This window comes from Gorilla gorilla, chromosome X, assembly GCF_029281585.2.
Source record: "Gorilla gorilla gorilla isolate KB3781 chromosome X, NHGRI_mGorGor1-v2.1_pri, whole genome shotgun sequence".
Lineage (NCBI taxonomy): Eukaryota > Metazoa > Chordata > Mammalia > Primates > Hominidae > Gorilla > Gorilla gorilla.
In genome coordinates, this window is record NC_073247.2 from 16,613,792 (window position 1) to 16,638,683 (window position 24,892).

The 24,892-nt window shown below is 38.8% G+C and overlaps 1 protein-coding gene across 5 annotated transcripts in view; it reads right to left on the bottom strand.

Moving 5' to 3' along the window:
- NLGN4X (neuroligin 4 X-linked) overlaps nucleotides 1–24,892 on the bottom strand; it is a 342,805-nt gene that overhangs the window by 249,202 nt on the left and 68,711 nt on the right. For all 5 annotated transcript variants that reach the window (XM_004063748.5, XM_004063749.5, XM_019019656.4 and 2 more), the window contains exon 2: nucleotides 14,738–15,514. In XM_004063748.5, coding sequence (XP_004063796.1) covers nucleotides 14,738–15,209 — 472 coding nt within the window. In that variant the 5' untranslated portion in view covers nucleotides 15,210–15,514. The remainder of the gene's footprint in view (nucleotides 1–14,737; nucleotides 15,515–24,892) is intronic.

The window sequence follows — 24,892 nt, forward strand, 5'->3', positions numbered from 1 at the left end:
AATCCATGTTTTGCATATTATGCCACATTAGTTATTGACTGCTATGTAACAAATAACCACAAACTTAACAGTTTCAAGTAATGTATTTATTTTATGAGAGTTTCTGCATATCAGGAATCCAGGCACAACCTTAGCAGGGTCCACTGCTTTGAAGTCTCTCACTGATGTAGGTGTTGGCCTGAGCTGGGGTCTCATTTTAAAGCTGAATAACTGAGGAAGGTTCGCTTCCAAACTTACGTGGTTGTTGGCAGGATTCAATGCCCTGTGGACTGCTGGACTGAAAGCCTCTGTTCCTTGCTGGCTGTTGTTTCAGAGGCAGCTCTGAGCTTCTTGCCATATGCACCTGTTTAACATGGCTGCTCTTTCATCAAAGCATGGAAACCAAGAATGCAACAAAAAGGGTATACTAGTAAGACACAATTTATATGCTTATGTAACATACTCATGGAAGTGGTGTTCCATTATCTCTATCATATTCCATGAGATAGAAACAAATCCTATGTCCTGCCTACACTCAAGGGGGAGGGATTTACACAAAGGCAGTGTCTTTCACTTGGAAAATGCCAGCCTTGAGAGACTGGAATCCAAGACCTACTTCTCTGGTGAGCAGGGGAGATAGGACATAGCCTAAAGGCTAAAAATGTGTCAGGGGAGCTTTGCCCTGGACAGAGCAGTGGGTACTGAGAGAGGATTTTAGGAACCAAAAATGCAGACATCACCTCTTCTGACCTCTGGCATTCTTAGGCAGCATATGTACGCAGAATATACCTAATCCAGACTGCATTCATTTCTGGGGCTTTGTAACTAATTACCACAAACTTGGTGACTTGAAACAAGAACGCATTGTCTCACTGTTCTGGGGCAGAGTCCAAAATTAAGATGATTCCTTCTAGAGGCTCTTAAAGAAAATCCATTTCATGCTTCTGTCTTGGATTGAGTTGTTCTTGGTTACTGGTTTCCAACAGTGCTCCCTGGCTTAGGGATGAATCACTTCAATGTTTGCTTCCATCCTCACATGGTGTTCTCCCTGTTTCTGTCTTTGTTGTTGTGTCTCTTCTTACAAGAACACCAATTATATTGGGTTTAGGATCTTCCCTAACACAGTATGAACTCATCTTACCTTGAATACATTTGCAGAAATCCTATTTTCACATAAGGTGAAATTCCTAGGCACCAGGAGTTAAGACATAAACAATTTTTTTGAGAGACACAATTCAACCATAACACAAGTCAACTCAAAACCCATGCCAAGAGAAAACTTTACTACCTATGACGTGGCCTATGTCAAAGTTTTTAAAACACAGATTCTAACCTATGCTCTGCAGTCTTAAAATAACAATATCAAATCTCAAAGAAATTGATTCCTCTAAAGCTAGGACCTCACAATACCTTCTCATAGCTACTCAAATTTAGATAATGATGATGGCAATGACTCTGATATTTTTGATGATGACAAGTAACTACAAAACCTTAAGTTGAATGAAATGCAAGAGGAAGCTCATTTTATCCTAAGTCTTAGAATAAGCTTTCCCTAATGATGAGCTCTGTTATTTTCCAACCTATGAACTTTAATTAATTTCTTGGAAATGATTCCTTCTGCATTCTATCAAATTACAGACCACTGCATTTAAAAACAGGCAACCAGCTGCTTTCTCAAAACTATAAACCAATTAGTTTATTGGCCATTCTATCACACATGTATGCTGCCTTCCCTCCTTGTAACACCTCAGGGGCTTGGCATTTCAGGGAAACATGCAGTAAACAGGCTCCTGGCCTGGCTGGTGATTGTTGTGCATTCAGCATCCGGTGGGAAAAACTGAGCTTCAGCAACAAATGGCTTTGCCTTGCTGTATATGCTGACAGTTTGTCATAGGAAGTGGAGGTATTCTATTTTCTTTTTAATTTCTAAGGCATATTATAAAATATATTACTTTTAAAATATTATAAAAACATGTGGCTTCCAGCTCAATATATATAAGCCAAGAGTTTAATGCATTTGACAAAAAAAGATCTCACATAAACTCTGGGTATATTCATAACCTGTAATGTGATGCATGAGAATAGATGCTTGACACTGAAGAGGATGCTTGCAAAAGACTACCTAGAAGGAACATACCAACATGTTTTCTAAGACTTCCAAAGCTATGTATTAGGAGAGAAAGGAAACATTCCAAATTTCTTCATCTCTGTTTGTAGACAGCGCTCAGGTAAATATTGCCAACCCTTTCTCTGATAATGAAATTAAAAAGCTATAAACGTCTTTATCGGTCAGGTTCAAAAAAAAAAGCTGGGTGGCCAGGCACTACAGGTTTATTCATTTGTTCCATGCACTGAAGTATACGATTCATTCTTTTATCTCAAAAATGCTCTGGGTCTTCAAAGGGTTTACCATCTACTGGGGAGGGCAGACTCGTAAAATGGTGATTAAATTCAACTTCTAGGAACTCAGGGGAGGATACTTCATCTCTGCTTAGAGTGCCAAAAGGTTAATGAACGGGAAAATACTGTATGGTGAAAGAGTTTTGGTGAAATGACCGCAAAAGCTCCTTCTCCTTGGAAGATGTTATCATTCTGTGATTAAAGTCTAAGTTGACTCTATCGTTTCCGTCCAGGTAAATTTCCAGTATGATACTCAATATACCAAAATCCCCTCTTATAAAGCAAAACAAAAAAAAAAGTATAAAACGCAAAGATCCCTGTAGAATGTGCGATGGTGAAATTTGTTCTATTATCTGATTTTAGCTCAAAATGAAATAATTTGTTAACATTTTAATATTCTTGGGAAAGCTGCAGTTTTCTCCCTAAGGCTTACTTCTCTATTTTTAAATTTAAACATTTTAGAAACATGCAAAATAGTATTATAACTTGATTTCATACTAGTTATCTGGATTAGTACATTTCCAATATAAAATTATGAAAGTACTTTACTAGAATAGAAATTTGGAGGAGACCAAAAGCTTTTGTATTAATGATTTAAACACCAGGTGATAAAAAGTATATTTGAATTTGGTAAGAATGGGACCTCATGTTCTTTCATTTAACTTTATTCTATAGTCTGCTAAAAAGAAAAGATAGGCATTAGAATTAGTTTGGATGGAATTCCATTTATGAACCCTCCAATGTCACAATGTAACAATTTAAAAAATACCCAAGTGAGTATTTTGCATGTTAAATTACAACATCATTGCACCCTCCTCCAGTTTTGTCTTAGTTTTATCTCTCCCTTCTCCCCAATTTTGCATCTTTTATGTCTCTGTGCAACTAAAGAAGCAATAAACAAGAACTTCCATTTTAGGAAACATAGCCAGCATTTCCTCACTGCACAAACATGTGTTTACGCTCTGCATATTCACTCAAGGCTGGGTGAAAACTTTTCTATCAAGGATCCTCCATAGAAAACATCCACTTTCAGATTTGCCTCCATTTTCTTTTCCCTGAAATACTAAAGCAGTCGCTGAAGACACTGCTTTTTATGAAACGTTGGTTTAGTTGGGTCACATATCAATGGGGCTTTCCCACTCACTTTTCCAGCAGCGGGTTTAGATCTCTCTGGATATCCACTTAGACTCACCCAAGGCCTTGTCTATGCTGATTGCAAATAATGATTTATTTACTAATAATTTTTAAATGAGTTATCTAAAATGCCTCTAAAGAAAATAAGGAATGGAAAAGAGAAAAAAATACCCAAAGAGTCTAGATTGGAATTAGGAGATCAATAGTGTCATTGGCCCGACTGGAGGCTAAAGTCCATATGTGACAGGCAAATGGGATGTTAGGTGAATATTAGATGTTCCCTTGTTGAGTGAATGACTGATTATGTCATAAAAGACAGAGAAGAGAGTAGAATGTAGCTAAAGACATCCATTTTAAGGAAGAAGAAAAGGAGTGTTCAAGAACCTACAATTTTCATATCTTGTTGAAACCCACAAGAGCCCCTTTGCCTGAGATAAATCAGTACCTGCTGCATTCTTTCTTTCTGATGGCAACAGGCACTTTCCCTGAGGCAAACTTGAGGACCGTGCAGACACCATGCACAGTAGACCAAGAGGATGTCTGGCTTGAAGGAGACTTTGGGATGTTTGGGGTTTCAGAGAGGAAGAGGATATAGTTTAGGTGTTGTATAACTTGGCACTTCCCAGAAAATTGTAACATGTTTGATCTTAACTGAATTGTGGATATTTCTCCTACTGGCTTTCCTTCAATAGCATTCACACACAGACACACACACACTCACACACACACACACACCACAGACCACATACCAATGCCTACCTTCACCATCAAAAGTCATCGTTAGATACGTAAAGTCTAACAAGGAAATGTTTCTCTTTTATTTCTTTTTTAGATACAGGGTCTCACTGTGTCACCCAGGCTGGAGTGCACTGCTGTGATCTCAGCTTACCATAGCCTTGATCTCCCAAGCACAAGTGATCCTCCCACCTCATCCCCTCAAGTAGCTGGGACTACAGGCCAGCACCACCATGCCCAGATAATTTTTTTTTTTTTTCCGGTAAGGACAGGGTTTTGTCATGTTGCCCAGGCTGGTCTTAACTCCTGGGCTCAAGCAATCCACCCACCTAGACCTCCCCAAGTGCTAGGATTACAAAAGCAAGCCACCACTTTCTAATTTGTGGAAATCTGGACCTGCTTTTCTGAACCTCAGTATAGAATATTAGATTGAAATAATAAGGTGGAGACTACACTGTCTCATCTTTGCTTTATTTTACCAGTAGCAATTGCATGAAGAGATCACTCCTTTGGAGTTTTTCCCTCTGGTTCCCTTGCCTTTAAGCTGACTGTGTGATTTAGGTAGCTCTGATTTATTTACTGAGAGTGGATGTTTTTGATCTCACAAACTCTCTGTGGCTCTCAAATCTGGAGCTCACAACTTCTCGATTTCTGTTTGCAGTTTGGCTGTGACTGCACCAAGGAAAGGGGTGCTTAAACATAAAGACAAAATGTTAAACTAACTCATTATGAAAACAGCCTGGTTTTAGGAGAACCAATCAACAGTCTAGTAAGATCAGATCTACTCTCAACAACGGCTTCCAGTACCCCACTCAGGCAAAGAATCTTGCAATGAAAGATAAAGTCATGGGATTAACATTCAATTAACCTGACATCAAAGTCTTAATATGCACTAATCTTATCTATTTTATAATTATTTCTTATATAGTTGTTTACTCCCAAATCACAATAATTATAAAACAAATTCATAGGATGTATAATCATATTACTCTTATTTTTAATAGCTGAGGACACTAAATATTTAAAGGTTAAATGGCTTGGCTAGGCCAGGCACGGTGGCTCACACCTGTAATCCCAGCACTTTGGGAGGCCAAGGCAGGAGGATCACCTGAGGTCAGGAGTTTGAGCCTGGCTAACATGGTGAAACCCCATCTCTACTAAAAATACAAAAATTACCTGGGTGTGGTGGTGGCCACCTATAGTCCCAGGTACTCGGGAGGCTGAGGCAGGAGAATCACTTGAACCTGGGAGGTGGAGGCTGCAGTGAGCAGAGATCATACCACTGCACTCCAGCCTGGGTGACAGAGCAAGACTGTCTCACACACAAAAAAATAAAATTAAAAAAATAATAAATAATAAAAATTAATAGCTTGGCTAAAATAGTACGGAAAATAAATAACAGTGTTCAAACCAGCAATATTAATTGACAACAAATAAGACTACAACATCTTAGGAAGCAAGACTCCACAAATAAATAATGAGCTAATTGTTTTAAATGGCCAAATATTCCAGTGGACTAGTTGTACCTAAAGTTTCTATCTCTGACAATTTCTAAAAAAAAATTCTTATGATATGCACTATGTGAAAATTTGATTTTTAATATATTCTAGGTAATCTGTATTTGTTCAAATTATGACAAGAATCTAAATTGCAAATTGAATTGAATTAAAATTCATGTATTGGAAGATTATGTACATAAGGGAAAATGTTCTTTGTTAGGAAAAGATATTTCTTAATTATTCAAACAGGCATAATTCATACTACTAAATAGTATTATTCCAAACATATGTAATTTCTAAACCCTCAATAAGATTATTACTCAGTATTCAAATTGCTGAAAGCTTTTTGAGCTGGGGGAGAGACACATGCTATCGGAAATCCACTCCAGTTTAACTGTGCTTACAAAAAATACTAAATACTTTTCAATTAATCTGTGTCAGGGAGATCTTTATTTAATAATCTTTCATAATTATCTTTACTTATAAGCTGTGTCTACACAATGTCAAACATCCAACTGACAGATGAAAACTGGAGTAATTTAATTATTTTCACCTAGTTGCATGTTGATGTTGATTGGTTAAAACATCTGTCTCACTGTGTTAACACAGTTTTCGTTTTTCACCTATATTTTGTGACTGTATGCGTACAATTGGACTTTGTGTGTCTAGACAAGAAGAGAAAGAAAATTAATTTCTCTTTAATCTCACACACAAAGAATGGTGTTACTGCCTTTTCACAGTTTAAGAAACTTTTCCAAAAAAGTTAATTCTAATCCTTTCCTAGTGATTAATTTCTCTAATTCACATATGCTCAAAATCCATTTGATAACACAGGCTCAAAAGGACTAAAGTTAGGAATAAAGCAGAATGATAATAGTCGGCTCTTTTTAAAAATGTTATTCCTCCCAAAATTCCCTTTTGTTAAAACCATACTAGAAACTGCCAGAAATGATGGGCTATTTATTGGTCTTACTTCTTAAGCTTACCCCTCTACTACTACAACAGTTATGTCACAGACGTTCAACATTTATTATGCCTAGACTAATATACATACCAGACCCACTATGCACATGCAATTTTGCTGAAATTTTCGGGTTCCCTTTTCTGTTATTAATGATGCTGCACTAACATCAGATTACAGGGTGCTTGTATGTGCTGGCTACTAAGCACTTTATATGGATTAAAACCTTAAACCTCTCAGCCGCCTCTATTTTAGACATAAGGACACTGTGGCCCAAGCAAGCTGGGTCACTTGCCCATAATGACTGATCTGCTAAGGGGCTAAACTGGCATTTCAACTCCAGCAAACAAGTTTTGGTTGGAGGAGGAAACAAGGTGTAGCTTGAAAAGGTCAGAGAATCACTTTGCCCAGAAGAGACCACAGCTTAAGGTGTAGCCAGAAGGAGTGGGGAACACAGAGGATTTTGTCAGCAGTGTTTGTAAGTAGGAAAATAAGACATGTAAAGGTGCAGCCGCGATCTTGAGTGAAACTCTATGGAGACAGATGAGGAAAGAACAATTTGGGTATTTTGTTATATGTCATTCAAAGCCATCTACTCTGGAAATCTGTTATAGCTTCCTGAAAAAATTCTAACTGACCCTTTGGTACCTTTCTGTGTCAAAACAGTATTATCTTTTGAATATACCATTTAGGACAATTTGCCATGAGGCTATGTTAACATGATGCAAAATGTCAAATTTGCAAAATGTCACTGGGCGTGGTGGCTCACACCTGTAATCCCAGAACTCTGGAGTTTGAGATGAAAGGATCACTTGAGGCTAGGGTTCCGGACCAGTCTGGGCAACATAGGAAGGCTCCAACTCTTTAAAAATTTAAAAACTAGCCAGTCATGGTGGCTGAAAATTGTAATGTAAATCTAATCGGGGATATTTTTTCATCGTTTCTTTTTTAAAAAATCTGCCACCATTTTCTAATTTGCAGACACCTGGACATGCTTCTTCTCTGAACCTCAATATAGTAGTCTCAGCCTATAGTCCCAGACACTCAGGAGGCTGAAGTTGGGGGATCACTTGCAGCCAGGAGTTTGAGGCTGCAGTGAGCTATGACTGTGACACTGCACTGCAGCATGGGCCACAGTGCAAGACCCCATTCAGAGACAGGGTACCTATCTCTCAAATTTTTAAAAAATACATTTTTAAAAATCCAAAAAATGTCTGCCCTAAAATAAGAATTGATATGATCTCCTTAGCATGCTTGAGCAAGGTAGAAAGCTCTAAGTGCCCAAGGGTGTTTTCAACTAGAAATTCTTGGAAGTAGAATCCCAGAATGGAGCGGGGTCCAGAAGGCCCGAGACCAAACAGCTTCAGAGACTCTGAACTTTTATTTGTTTTCAGAGTAATACTTCATTATGAATTTCAAATAATATTACAGGGTGATAAAACTCTTCCTTAGTTTTCTATTACCACTAAGACAAATCTCCACAAACTTAGTAAGCTTAGAACAGCACACATTTATTCTTTTACAGTTCTAAGGTCAGAGTTTCTTCCATGGGGCTAGAATCAAGGTATCAGGAGGGCTGTCGGGCTGCTATCTGGAAGCTCTAAGGAAAAATCTGTTTCCCTGTCTCTTCCGGCTTCTAGAGACTGCCACCTGCGTTCCTTTCTCCTGGCTCTCTCATATTCAAAGCCAGCAATGTCCAGGTATCTCTTTCTCACGTTGCTTTACACCAACTCTGATCTCCTCTTGAGTCTTCTGCATCCACAGTGGAGGGTCTCTGTTAATACATATGAGAATCCAGGATAGATTCTCCCTATTGGAAGGTCTGCTGATTAGCAAACATAATTCAATCGGCAACCTTAATTCCCCTTTGCCATTTGAAGTCATTATTTAAGGCAGAGTATTGAAGAAGTCAGGTGTCATGCCTCCAACCTATTCCCAGGTTCCAGGAATGGGCGAGTTGGTTGGGGGGTAGGGGTGGAGGGCGGTGCTTGCACATCTCTTAGGGACCATGACTTTTCTGCCTACAAGTACCTATCTCTCAAAATTAGGAATGCTTGTATCTCTCGCAATCTCAGCCTCTAAGGCATGTCTGGCATATAATCGATGCTCAAAAATATTTTGGACAGTGAAGTGAAGTAATGCCTGCTCATTCCAGACACCTTATGGTGAGAACTGTCCTTCTCCCCCTGCCAAATGGTATACCCAAGAACAGCCCAGTTTTATCTCTTCTTACTCCTGAGTCAAGTGGGCCAATCAAAATCCTGCCCTGGGATTTTTAGTATGGAATTATGGAACTTTGTCCCTCACTGGTGGTACTGAGAAAAACAAAATGCAACTAACAAAAACTGCAGAGAACCCTCTTACTGCCATTTAAAGCAGCCTATTTCCAGAAAGAAGCAAAGAACGAGACATGAAGATTGGTGATGTCCTTGGATTCATTGCTTCCAGGTGCGTCTAAAGTCTAGCTGCATCCCTGCCATTCTCCCAATCTGATTTCTCAACTTTTACAATAAGTTTGGATATCCCATAGCCCTTCTAATAAATTTCCATTTTTTCCCTCAAAGTCAGATTGAGGCTAGGTTGCCTTCTACCATTTGAACACAAACATCTCTTGACTAATGCAGAATGCCAGAAAAGTTTGTAAGACCCTCAGAAAAGATGGGAGCTATTCAAGGATGAAAACCATGCTATAAATTATATCTTGAATTAGATCCAGTGGTATCTATAAAAGAAGCGAATACATTTTTTTTTTTGTAAAATCGCTAGCAAAGCTGGTTGACTTTCCAGCTTCTTTCCCTGTTGTTCTCCTCCCACCCTTTCATCTTAGGTAGCTTGTCTACCCTAGAAAGTATAGGGTCAGCAGCTGTGGATAACATAAAAGCGTTTATGGGCCCAGTGCAATGGCTTATGCTGGTAATGCCAGCATTTTGGGAGGCCGAGGTGGGAGGATCACTTGAACCCAACACCAGCCAGAGCAACATAGTGACACCCCATCTCTACAGAAACTAAAAAGATTAGCCAGGTATGGTGGAGTGCACCTGTAGTCCCAGCTACTCAGGAAGCTGAGATGGAAGGATCCCTTGAGCCCAGGAGGTTGAGGCTGCAGGGAGCTACGAGTGCACCACTGTACTTCACCCTGGATGACAGAGTGAGATCCTGTTTCTAAAAGGAAAAAAAAAAAAAGAACTTTCATGATATGGCACTGCCAGAAACAGCCCATGCTAAAGCACAGCTTCTGTTACCACACCACACTTAACACCCAAGTAGTAACAACAGCAACGATTGACACCAAGCTGCTTAACATAGATTTCTGTGTTCAAATGTTCCATTCATCAGATGCTTTAATAGATGAATCCCTTCCATCACCCATATATTCTTCATGGCACAGCTCAACAACTTAACAGCTTCCATCAAGTTTTTCCTCAAAAAATAGCTTGTCCCTGAGCTGTCACAGAGCTTTCTTTGTTCCCTAACTAGGATGCTCTGGCTTATTATCTACCTCTAGGTTTATTAACTGTGCAAATTCCTACAGGTCATTGTCCATATCGTGTCTGTTTATATTTCATCATAAAGCTCCATGTTTTCACCAAATAGGTCCTCAATCAACAATCACAGCAAGCTTACTTAAGTCATAGTATTCAAAGTGTCAGGTGTCATCTTGGGGGAAAAAGATGATAGGGACACCTTGCATCCAATAATCTGTTCTTCTTTAATATCTTCCTTTTTCAATTGTATTGCTAGCAAAAAAAAAAAAACAACCCAAAATTTCACTTTTCTAGAAATCATAATGGCATTTGCTGTTATGCTACAATGAAAATACAATGATAATGAGTGGTGCTTTGTTTTGTTTTGAGAGGGATTCTATTCTCACTCTGTTGCCCAGGCTGGAGTGCAGTGGTGCAATCTCGGCTCACTGCAACCTCCCTCCACCTCTGGAGTTCAGGTCATTCTCCTGCCTCAGCCTCCTAAGTAGCTGAGATTACAGGCGCACACCACCATGCCCAGCTAATTTTTTGTATTTGTAGTAAAGACGGTGTTTCACCATATTGGCCAGGCTGGTCACGAATTCCTGACCTCAAGTCACCCACCACGACCTCCCAAAGTGCTGGGATTAGAGGCATGAGCCACCGTGCCTGGGCGATAATGACTTTCATTTTTATTTTCCTTTATATTTCCCAGTATTTTTAGTCCCATGATGAAGAATGGAAGGGCTTCTCGCCCCTGAAATCTTTCCAGAATAAGACCTTAAGATGTATGTCCAAGGATCCAGAGAAAAAGCGCAGGTGTAGGTCACTCAGGAAGTGGTTCCATGGGTCTGTCCATTTCCCAAGGCAATCTGGACTCACTTGTGGCTGTTTCTCCTCCAAGCTTTATATTTAATATGATATCTTGTCTGAGCAACTCCTTCAAAATGTGTCTTTTATTTTTCCCTTACTTTTTAACCTCACTTCTAAACAGTATCACTGGTTCTCATTAAAAACCTTAAGTGTTTCCATAACTCATCTTTCTGTGTTCAGTCTCCTTGGGGACCAAGACGAATCACGAACTGTACTGCCATCCCCTCATGTATGAACTCAAGTGGACTTAGTATGTGAGACTGGAACTTCTCAGCTTGACTTTCACAATTTATGTTTAATCAAGCTACCAAGCCATATTCCGCATTGCTTCCTCAAAGTAGTCACTCAGTCACACTCTTTCTGCTCTCTCTCTCTCTCTCTCTGTCACATACACACACACACATACACCATGCAGATTCGGTCAATCGGTCTCCAACTGTTCCTTGTCAACAATGGCCCACGTGTCCTACTAGAGCTTCCGACTGGCCTGAGTTTGACCTTATTTGAGCACCTATCAAAAGGTTAAATATGCAATTCAAGTTAATTAATTAGCCTGTTGTCTAACAACAAAGAGAAATTAATAACCTATGAAAATTTAAATAAAGAAATTTGTAAGGTAGGAAATAGTTATAAAGACCCAAGCCTAAGTTTAGTAGATCATGATGCCAGTTTAAACAAAAAGACTCACCTTCAGCAAGACCTGATTTATTTTAAAGGGAATTATAAAAAGTATTGTTTTCTACAGAAAAAAATATATGTTTCATAAACTATTGTACTATGAAGAAATTTCCAACACTTTTCCTCATGCAAGTTAGTTCTTAAATGTAAGGATAAGTACGTATCTAAAATAGTCTATTTTTGTATTTTTAATATACCTACACATTTTATGAAAGTAGAAACACAGAAATTTGAGCCAATCTGATCAAGGCAGAAAGACAAAGCTAAACAAAAAAAGTAGATTTTTGTTGTTGTTATTGTTTAGATTTGTCTTTCTGGCTTTATCAGACTGGTCAGAGTGGAATTTTGAATTCCAAATAATAATATTGCTATCTCTCCTGCTAAATAAAAGCATTGATCTGAACTGAGATACTCCCTAAGAGAAGGCCTTTGGAGAGAATCAGCATGATGCCAACATTTCAATATGTTGTTGTGGATGCGGAGTTCATTCATTTAGTGAATAATTAATAAACATCTAAAGCTCTGCATTGGTTCTTTTTTTGTTTTTGTTTTTTTTTGAGAAGGAGTCTTGCTATGTTGCCAGGCTGGAGTGCAATGGCGCGATTGCGGCTCACTGCAACCTCCACCTCCTGGGTTCAAGCAATTCTCCTGCCTCAGCCTCCTGAGTAGCTGGGATTACAGACACGCGCCACCATGCCCAGCTAATTTTTGTATTTTTAGTAGAGACGGGGTTTCACCACGTTGGCCAGGATGGTCTTGATCTCCTAACCACGTGATCTGCCTGCCTCAGCCTCCCAAAGTACTGGGATTACAGGCGTGAGCCACCACGCCTGGCCTGCACTGGTTCTTCGTTGATAGAGTTAAGAAAACAAGCAAGCAACCAAAAATAAAAACTCCTAACCCCATAGGCTGTGACTTGTGGATGGTACAAACATGCAGGGCTGTAGCTTTGAACTCTCACCAGCAAAATTCTAAAGTTTACACATCGTGGGGAGATCGATTCTACCTTTTCAGTCACTATTAGATTTCTGATTCCCTTGTCAAGATCATATGCACATATTGCTTCAAAAAGCCTAAAGATCTAAACAAGTGGAACTGGGTTTATTATGAAGTTTGGATTACTTTTTCACTGAATAGCATTTTTCACATATTTACATTCCTCAAATTTTAATTCAATACCGAATTGCAATGAAACGGCCACACCGTTTGTGGTCTCCATCCACACAATTGTACATACAGGGCTCTGCAGTCAGGGAGGCTATTGATTCTTTTTCATGGGTGGTCTCATTCTGTCCAACTCCTATATGAGGAGGCCTTCTATTTGAAGTGCATTCATTGTTGCCAAGGCTAGCTCTACAAAATCACCAGACTCTAGCACATCCAAAGTATTATGAAAGCAATTTTAACCCTTTGTCCTGTTTGGGGGGTTTTCTCCCCATTTTTGTCTTCCTTTCTTTTTGGTTTTTGTTTGAATAGTTCATTATGAGAAAGATCTCAACCCAGGTGGCTGCTCAAATGAGAACCCTAATTGCTTTTGAGAGCTCTTATTCATCTCACATACACACACAAAGAGGGACTGTTAGGCACGGAGACAGCTCAGAACACCCCATGGAAGTACAGCGTCCAAATGTCAGTTTAACTCCTTGAATCACATTCAGACCTGGACTTTATGAGATAATTGAGAGGTCTGTCACCATAACGACAAGGGCAATATGCCAGAAACCACTAATATAATGAAGCAGAATCCTTTAATTTCTTTCTCTGGGCTGTTCTTTGTAATCTCAATGACAATTTGTAATCTCAGTGACACACAACCCTCGTATGGTTTTTCATGACACTCTACTTAAACTATCTGGCATTTATATGGAGAAAGAGTAATCTGATAGATGCAAAACCATTTTGGAGATCAGTGGATTAACGTCGTTGTTGATTACTATTTTCAGCCAAATCTTACTGAAAAATGTTTTCCAGGGATTGAAGTTTAAAAAAAAAAAAAGAAGAAGAAGAAATTTCTCCATAAAAGAAATTTATCACACTTCCCACGAAGAACTTTATACAAAGGACACACTCTAGTTTCTACATTAGATACATCTATCATTCCCACAAATTAACTTCCTTTCTTTCCAGGTATATTTTATTCTCTGTTGCTCTTTCTCCTCATCTAAAAACGGCATATGGAAATGCTAACTGGGAAATGTGATACCATTGTGGCATACTTTAGTCTGGTTATTCTTCCAAGGAAATCTGAATTTGAAATCTATACAGACATAAAACTATTCATGTTTTACTAACATTAGGTTAATATATTAAACGTTATTGTGTCTACAGACTTTCACTGCTGTTTTATATAAAAAAGGAAATTTTTAAAAATACAAACGCATTCATCTCTAACGTAGCTAGAATCATCTGATTACATTTTGCCACTTGATTGCAGCGAATATTGGAAGAAAAGAACATCCAAATTTACATTAAGAAAACCGATTCTAAACAATGAAATCCAACCATTATATGAACTATCCCCTGCTTGTATATTAAAAACAATCAAGTTTTTCTTTGAAAACTCAAAAAAGGTGCTAATATCTTAAGTCATTAAGGCAGAAAGAACCATTTTCTCTATCTTTCAGTTTGCAAACTGGAGCATAATAGTGTACTTAATTCTATTATTTTTCTATAGATTCACTCCTTTACAGATGATTCAGGTATAACATGCAACATTATATGCTCATATTTATTTTCATCTGCAAATAAGCATTATAAAAAGTTAAGAAGGCAATATATGAAAATAATTAAAGTCATTATTTATAGTTTTGTCCAGTCAGTAGATGGCCCAATACATACAAGTGGAACATGTGGTAAGTTGCTGCAAGAATTGCATTTGGAATATGAAAAATAAATTAAAATAAAATAAACGGGTTATAGAAGAGATCATGCACGAGACATTATAAATCCCTCCTAGCAAATCTCTCTACACACTGCACAAGAGGTATTGTTTTCTGTTCCAGTGAGGTACTCACCATCTTCCGTGGGCACATAGATGTTTAAGTAAAGGCAGTCTTCATTTTGATCTTGAACATAGGTCATCAAAGTATCCAAATTGGCAGTAAACCAGATGGGCAGCATGTCATGCAGTAAGGATCTCTCATCCAGGTGCTGGGGGCACACAGCAGCAAACTGAGTAGTATTTCGGATGCCAGTCCAGGAGGATGGGGGTTCTGGGGGCTGAAACCGCCTCTCTCCAGTGGGGGGTGAGGCATAGGGGACCCCTAAGTACTGCTCCACTGGACCCAAGATCTCATTGGGTAACGGTGTTCTTAGGCCCCGGATTTTGCCATAATTTGTGTTGACAACTGGATACTGTGCTTGGCTGTCAATGAGGGTGAACTTGATGGCAAGAGCAGTTAACCACAGGAGGACATTGGAGTTTAACATGACGCAGACCGGGGTGAACAACAAAGGAAGCCATAGCAGTCCCTGGGGCCGTGACATGGTTCAAATCTGCATCCACATCCGCAGCTGTCCCAGTGATGTGGCTCCAAGGAGACAAAGCCCAGAGGCGAGCCTGCAGAGAGATAGGGCTTTCCAGGGAGCAGTAGACCTGGGAGAGACTCTCAGACTGATCACAGACAGAGCCTGAGGTTAAGAACAAGCACAGCCGTTTTCTTGGCAGCCCATTGCAAGGAGGCAGCCCTCCCTTAATCCTGAAACTGGATTCCAGCAACTGCAATGCTCCAAGGAAGCTGTGACCATCCAACACCTCCAGGGACAATTTCTTATGAAAACTCCAAGGCAGCCTAAAAGAGGAGGAAAGCAGACAAGAATAATGAAGCCACACAACGACCACCTAGAACACTGGCTGGCTCTTCCACGAAATCCACAACATCTCTCTATGAAATTCCTATTCATTTGTATAGAAATGTGTATAGTGCCATCTCCACATAGTAGGCAACAGCAAGAACATCACCTGTCTTTATTTATTTTGTTTTTTTTAGAGATGGTATCTTGCTATATTGCCCAAGCTGCAGTGCAGTGGTGCTATCATAGCTCACTGCAGCCTCCAACTCCTGGGCTCAACCCATCCTCCTGCCTCACCTTCCCGAGTAGCTGGGACCACAAGCACGCACGACTATGTCTGGCTAATTCGTTGGATTTTTTTGTAGACATTGGGTCGCCCTATGTTGTCCAGGCTGGCCTCAAGGGATCCTCCCCCTCGACCTTTCAAAGTGTTGGGATTACAGGCATAGGTCACCATGCCTAGCAGCCACCACTTGTCTTAATTCCTCTGTACATCCTATCACCATGAACAATGCCTGACATTTAGAAAACACTAAAGAAATCTGTGTTGAATGATCAAACAGATGTTCAAGAGTTATACAGGTTATGCAGATTATAGTAACAACACCTCCCAGTTTTGCTATTGTTTACCAGACTGGTTATCAATACATGGGTACTTCCAAAACACTGTTTCTCAAATGTTTAAGGAAATTGTCACATTTTCCTAAGGAGACATGCATGGAGCTCTAAAAGTTTTCCAGTAGGAGAAAAACGGAAGCATGCATCCAAGTCAATCTGGCATCATGATGTGGATATTTATCAGGCCACAAAGGGAACATCATCAAATGAAAAGAGTGTAGACTTTGGACACAAATTCTCCTTGGTCTGGTCAAGTGCATATACATTTAGGCTACACACTTCACTGCTCTGAATCTCAGTTTCCTTGTAAAAAACTATACAAGATGGTGCATTTCAAGTACATGCTGTAGTGCTAGTTTCTTGAAGACTTCATTCATAATTAAAAGTGTTGATACAATTATCCCGACTTTCCAGTAAGCCACTGCATGCCTTAGAGGGTATCCTCTTCACCCTTCAGCCCATTTAAAAAGCTGCGGCTGCATTTGAGTTACTTTCCCATTGAGCCTGGAGTCAACTTTTAAAGGGTTACCACCTCAATTTGTCTTTACATGGATAATATAACTATCCCTACCTAAGTCGCTGCTCCTGTGACAATAAAAGAATGCTGTGCAGCAATGGACATTATGTTGTTAAATGATCCCCTAGGAACAGAAAATATTTCACTAGGTGTTGCAAGGAGGGTGCCTTTAGCATGTTCTTCAACTCAAAATATACAAACGTGTTTCTAAGGATTTTGTGGGTTATTCAGAGCATTTGCATCAGAAAATAATTATCCATTTCATTTAAGTTATCAGTTGAACAGAATACATCACATGGCTTTTTTTTTAAATAAAACATATTGGAGCTGGATCTATCACAGAACAATAATACCTACTGGGGGGAAATTCCATAGTACATGACATCCTGGGAAAAGTTCACCAGAGTTGGATGAAAATGCACTGAAAATCTGGATTGTAACTTTGAAAGTGACAAATAGCATCTCACCAAATGACTGATTTAGGTGTTCGCTTCTATCTCTGAATTCTACTGTAAACAACATTTGGATGTCTGCCATACAGCAATCCCATTTCTGAATAATTAAGAGACAGACAAGAAAAACAAAGAGGTGATGTCCTGTTTGGTTGCTTCTTTCCTGAAAGATTTTTAACCAGAGGTAGCTGTTACTTTCAGCCTGGGGGCCAAAACCACTCTCAAATATTTAAAAGCTACTCGGGACTAAATGAGATAGTATGTATCCTCAAGGTATTGCACATTCCCTGAAACACAGAGCTCAATAAATGTAGAATTCAGTGGGTGGACTTCTTCCAAGGTATATAAAGTTAGTTCCATAAGGAATTCCAGCCCACACCTTAAATTCTCAAACTCAATGTGAATGAGACTATGAGTCACATATTGGTTATGACTGATCCAGCTGTATGATCAAAACCCTCCTCTGCCTAAATCTACATCCCACAAGGTCCTGATGGGCAGTGAGCGATTATGAAGCAGCAGCAACCTAAGAAGACGGGCTCAAGGGCATCTGTACACTTACTAGGTCTAGATCGGGCATTCACAATATTCACAGGTTGAGAGCTATCTTTTTTCACTCCCTTGTTTTTTGAAATTTGGTTAATTTGCACAAAATTACTATAATTAAAGCCCAGCGTTTCCCCATCTCAGTATAAATGACATTGTGAACCATATAATTCTTTGTTGTGGGGGCGTCGCCTGTACAATGTACAGTATTTTGCAGCATCCCTGACCTCTACTCACTAGATGATAGTGGCACCTCCTACCCAGTTTTAACTATGGAAAATGTCTCTATATAGTGCTAGATAGCCCAGGGGCCAAAACCACCCTCAAGTGAGAATTACTGGTTTAAGGCATCAAGTATAAAATTATAGTGGCTGTGTAAATGATTAAGTATCTGTAGGTATATTTAGTGAATATAATTAGTGCTGTCGTGTATGTGTGTGTGTGTGAAAATATAGTCATATTCAAAAAATTGGCAACTTGTAAATTTTTAGCATTACAAGAAATGTTGATATTGAAGATATCAATATTTCTTATTGATATCAATCAAATGTACATTATCATCATTAAAGAATCATTGTAAATTTAACCAACCTACATCCTTGTGGGGGAAAAAAAAAACAAGATCTCCCATGTGAGTCTCAAAAACTGAAAAGGATTTCACAAAGGGTGAAACGTGGTTATTGATAGTTATTCATAAATAGGTAGATATTTAATATTTCTAAGATAAAGAGGATATGCTACAAAATGAATTCTAAAATTGTTAATGGATTAAAAATTTTAATAAAAAGGTGAAGACTTCATTAAATATATACACATATTTTGGGAGTGAAGAAGGGCTATATAGCATGTATTCTCTGCAAAGACTGCATACAATAATAATATCTCAGAATGGCATTTTGACTAATTTATAACTTGATTGGGTATTTTAAATGATTCTCTGCAGGGCAGTTATTCTGACTCAGGTTGCAATTAAGGCGAGGCTCACACTCTTCAGGTCTATCAGAATTTAAAGTGTTCAGAATAAAAATTGTAATAAATTTCTCCCCAAAGTATACATTCCTTAAATAGAGATTGGTTTAATTTTAAGATAAGTATTTAATTAAGGTGAGCCCTGATGACAGGCATTTTGGTATTTGGACCTTAAAAAGAATAAAGTCACATCTCCTGGGTGTTTATGGCCTTGTCTTTCAAAGGCCTTGGAATATATTAGAAAACAGGAAGCTTTGTAGATGCTTTTAAAAAAAAAATAGGATAACTGAGAAAGAGCACCCTTCCCTGTGTTTTACTTCCAGCCACGCTGAACGTCTGGGCCCACTGAGATGTCTGCTGCCAGGAGGTTTCTGAGAACAAGAAGCACTTGAGACATCCGCTTCCATCTCACATTCATTACCGAGCATCCAGAAAACAAAAGCAACAGAATCTGATCCTTGCCCAAATTACTGGGCTTGTACAATAATCCTTCTATACTGTTCACTAAGAAAGTCTAGAATAGCTATTCCCAAAACTCTGCATAAGCTACAGACATCTCTGGCTTCCTTTTCTTTTGGGTCTAGTGGAGACAACATTTTAGGGTACCTGAGTGGGATGTGGCTCTATGCTGTTACCAAAATGAATGACCACTCTCCACGCATGGCCATGCATGCATGCACACACAGGTCCTCCATCCCTGCTCAACATCCATCCAACACCAGCAATCTGCCACTTTGTCTATTTTTGTACATGTAGATATTTTAATATTCTGGTTTTTATTTCCCCTCCTACATAAAGGAGATTACAATCTAATTTGCCTTTTGTCAAATCTTAAGAGTTCTTTGCACAGCCACCTATGCAGTTTCTATTAAATCTAAAAACGAAATCCCATTTAAAAATCCACCATTTTTCACCAGAGAAATGCAAGTCAAAACCACAATGAGATACCATCTCACACTAGTCAGAATGGCTATTCATAAAACATCAAAAAACAACAGGTGCTGTTGAGGCTGCAGAGAAAAGAGAAGGCTATATACACCGTTGGTGAGAACGTCAATTAGTTCAGCCATTGTGTAAAGCAGTATGGAGATTTCTCAAGGAACTTAAAAGAGGAACTACCATTTGACCTAGCAATCACATTACTGGGTATATATACAAAGGAAAATAAATTGTTCTACCAAAAAGACACATGCACATGTATGCTCATCACAGCACTATTCACAATAGCAAAGACGTGGAATCAATCTAAGAGTCCATCAACAGTAGATTGAATAAAGAAAATGTGATGCGTATATACCACGGAATACTATGCAGCCATAAAAACAAATCAGCCGGCACGGTGGCTCAGGCCTGTAATCCCAGCACTTTGGGAGGCCGAGGCAGGTGGATCACGAGGTCAGGAGATCAAGAACATCCTGGCTAACACGGTGAAACCCCATCTCTACTAAAAATACAAAATATTAGCCGGGCGTGGTGGCAGGCACCTGTAGTCCCAGCTACTCAGGAGGTTGAGGCAGGAGAATAGCGTGAACCTGGGAGGTGGAGCTTGCAGTGAGCCGAGATCGCGCCACTGCACTCCAGCCTGGGCAACAGAGTGAGACTCCGTCTCAAAAAAAACAAAAACAAAAAAAAACAAAAAAAAAAAAACAAATGAAATCATGTCCTTTGCAGCAACATGGATGCAGCTGGAAGCCATTATTTTAAGTTAATTAATGCAGAAACAGAAAATCAAATACCACATGTTCTCACTCAGAAGTGGGAGCTAAACATTGGGTACTCATGGACATAAAGCAATAACAGAAACTTGGGACTACTACAGCAGGGAGAGGGAGGGGGAAAAGGTAGAAAAACTACCTGTTGGGTGCTACACTCCATACCTGTGTGGCAGAATCAACTGTACCTCAAACCTCAGCACCATCCAATACACCCAGGTAAAAAATCCTGCAGATATATCCCATGAATAAAAAAAAAAAGTTGAAATTTTAAAAAACTGTCAAATAAAGATTGAATATGTTTAAGGTAAAAAAAATGTTATTGGTATACACACAAAAAAATTTTACCATTTTGAACCATTATCTTTACTATATATTAAGCAATTGGAGAGTAAAAATGTGGCCAGGCATGGTGGCACATGCCTGTATTGCCAGGTAATTGGGAGGCTGAGCCAGGAGCATCACTTGAGCCCACGAGTTTGAGTTTAGCCTGGGCAAATTAGCAAGACCCCATCTCTTAAAAAAAAAAAAGGATGCCAAATGTCCTATCTTCAAGACGATCTTGCACCATATGGCAGCTCAAGGTATCAACTCCATCACCTCCCTCACCATTTCTGTTCTTCCACTGAAGTTTAATGGGTCAGGAACATGCATGAGCCATAATTGTAGAAACCAGAATTTTCAGCAGGGGGCTTAGCAGAACCCAAACTAAACCCAAGGGTAAAGAGTTAATGGCTTATATGTTGCCCAGCCAAGACGAATTGGATAACAGGATATTCCACAGATAGGAAAGACAAATATACCATGAGGAATAGGGCATACATCTTTCTAGAGTAAACTATGTGGACAGAAAGACCCTACACCGACCAAAGAAATAAGACAACACCAAAACTTAGAAGTTGGCTTAGTCCATTCAGGCTGCTGTAACAAAATATCATAGCTTGGGGGGCTTATAAACCACAGATATTCATTGCTCACAGCTCTGGAGGCTGGAAGTCCAAGATCAAGGCATGGTAGATTCAGTGTATGGTGAGGAGGGCCTGCTTCCTAGAGGGCTGTGTTTTCCTTATAACTTTGGAAAAGGGGAAAAGGGCAAGGAATCTCCCTGGGGTATCTTTTAAAATGTCATTAATACCATTCTGGGGCATCCACCCTCATGATCTCATCAGCTCCAAAGGCCCTACCTCCTAGCACCAACACTTTGGGGTTACAATGTCAACATGTGGATTCTGGAAAGACACAAGCCTTCAGACCACAGAAGTATCCCGTAAAGATCACTATGCTAGGTAAGGGTACGTAAATGGGGTAAAGAAGGAGTTCCTGACCACTAGGAGTTTACATTCTCGTGAAGGTATCTATCCCTACCTGTGATGCATTTTTCCTTCTTATTCATCTTCTGCGTATCTAAAGCTAGCACAAGGACTGGCAAATAATAAAAGTGCATTAATGCTTGATTTTCTGTGTCAAATTAAATGTTTTCCAGACACAATTTCTAAATCTAAATCAAATGATTTGCAGATCTCTCTAGGCTTTGTGTTCATCTCTCTCACCGAACTCAAAGTCATATGTCCTCAAGGTCATGGAGGCATACACCTGTAGGGCCAGCTGATAACATGGTGTGTGCCACCATGCCTGTAGTGCCATGACTATTTTCTCTTCAAGAATATAGTCAGATAGACATCTTATGGTGCTCCTAAAAATCTCATTCTCCAATCCCCAAACTGCTTCCATGCTTTTGTTTCATATTTGGATAACTAGATCATTACTTTTCTAGTAATTCAGCCTACACTCAAAGCCATCTTTGTTGGTTTTTCCACCATAAATCCACATCCAGGAAGGAGTCCTCAAATCTACAGATAGCCTCAACATAGGACAAGAGGCTCAATGTCATTCATTATTGGTGAAATGCAGATGAAATCACAATAGGATTAATAAAAATACAAACAAACAATGATACCAAGTACTGAGCAACGATGTGGAGCAACTAGAACTCCCATGCATCAGGAAACATGCACGGAAATGTCCACGGCAGCCCCATATTTTTTTCTTCAACTTTTAAGTTCCAAGGTACATGTGCAGGATGTGCAGGTTTGTTACATAGGTAAACATGTGCCATGGTGGTTTGCTGCACAAATCAACCCATCACCTATGTATTAAGCCCAGCATCTATTAGCTAGTCTTCCTGAAGCTCTCCCCTCCGGGCATCCCCAGACAGGCCCAACTGTGTGTTGTTTCCCTCCCCCATGTGTCCATGTGTTCTCATCATTCAGCTCCCACTTATGAGTGAGAACATGCAGTGTTTGGTTTTCTGTTCCTGCGTTAGTTTGCTGAGGATAAATAAGCCCCAATTATAATTGCAAAAAATATTGCCACAATCCAGATATCCATAAATAGGATAATGAATAAATAAATGTTGGCATATTAAAACAGAAGGCTTTACAAAACAGTCAAAAATGAATAAAATACAGATATATGGAGGAAAATGGGAAAATCTCAAACATAAAAGGCAAGTCACAGAAGACTACAAATAGTGTGATTTTATTTACATAATAGTAAAACTAAACAATATATTGCTCAGAGCTATGTTTGTCCTGAAATATACAGCAAGGACAGTATGAAAACCAAATCTTGGGGGATTAGATTTCACTGAAAGGTAGGAGAGAGGGAAGCAACTCACACTGATACATAAAAGCAGTGGGAATGTTCTCTTTCCTTGTCTGTCAGTGGGTACAATACTATGTATCTGATTATTTTTTACTCTTTAAAATGAATATCCAAATACATATTTTGATACACTTTTTATGACTATGATTATTTTACAATGAAAATTTAATCAAAAGATTCTCATCCGTATAAGTTTTACTCAATGACTTTATTTTCCCATGTGCTATCAAACTATCTTGGATTTAAAAATTGAAGGGAAAATATAAACTGTTTTCTCCATGATTATGCGACAAGCCCAAGGCAATAGACCATCCACCCACATATTACACAGAAAAGCCCTGGGATCCTGCCAGCCATGGTAAGCACAGTCATGGCACCTGAGCCTGCTATAGCCCTGGTCACTAATTAGCCAAGTGCCCTCGCCATCAACTCCCTCCACTGCAAAACGAGGGCTTGTGCCAGTGACCTCTTAAGTTGCTTTCACCACTAAGACGCTCTGACATCTCAGACTATTATCTCCAAAGCAGACTCAGTATAGGAGCCCAGTGGGAACAGAAAGTCCTTCACTGAAGTAGCGAGGCATAACTGAAGCGAGACAATCCCTACTGCAGAAAATGGCAAGGTTTAGTGTGCCAGAAACAGTGAGAGTCAGTGTAGCCTTCCAGCCTATTCTTTAAAAATATTTCTTCCAGTTGCAGTCAGGGAGACAGAGAGTAGAATGATGGCTACCAGAGGCTGGGAAGGGTAATGGGAGAGAGAGAGAAGTGGGGATGGTTAATGGGCACAAAAATATAGACAGAATGAATAAGATCTAGTATTTGATAGCACAACAGGGTGACTGCAGTCAACATTAATTTACTGTATATTTTTAAATAACTAAAAGCATAATTGGAAAGTCTGTAACACAAAGAAATGATAAATGCTTCAGGTGATGTATACTCCATTTATTCTAATGTGATTTTTACACATATGCCTACATCAAAATATCTCATGTACCCACAAATATATACACCAACTATGTACATGTAAAAATAAAATATGTTTTCCAACACCAGATAACCTTTATTAGCAGGATATAAAAATGCCACCAGATTTTTCTTTACTTGAATTGTACATGAGGATTTGAAATGAGTATTTACTGACTTTTTCCCAGAATTCACTGTACTAATTATACTGTACAAATAATCTTCTTCTTTCCCCTCATATATAAGAGGAGTTGTTTCAAGAGTTTGTACTTTAACTTATCATATATGAAATTATATCTATAAAATAATTTTTTTTTTTGAGACAGAGTTTCACTCTGTCACCCAGGCTGGAGTGCAGTGGTGAGATCTCGGCTCCCTACAACTTCTGCCTCCCGGATTCTCTTGCCTCAGCCTCCTGAGTAGCCAGAACTACAAGCATATGCCCCCATGCCCAGCTAATTTTTTGTATTTTTAGTAGAGACAGGGTTTCACCATATTGGCCAGGCTAGTCTTGAACTCCTGACCTCATTATCCGCCCGCCTTGGCCTCCCAGAGTGCTGGGATTACAGGCGTGAGCCAACGCGCCTGGCTGAAAATAAATTTTAATATATTATATGTATAGATATCTTCAAACTAACCTGCTATATATAGAGAATAATAAAATATATTTTATTATAAAATAATAAAATATATTATTCTATATATGAAAAACATATATATTACAAAATATATTATAAAAATAAAATATAAATAAAATACATTATTCTATATATAATATAGAATATAAAATACATTATTCTATATATAATATAGAATATAAAATACATTATTCTATATATAATATAGAATATAAAATACATTATTCTATATATAATATAGAATATAAAATACATTATTCTATATATAATATAGAATATAAAATATATTATTCTAT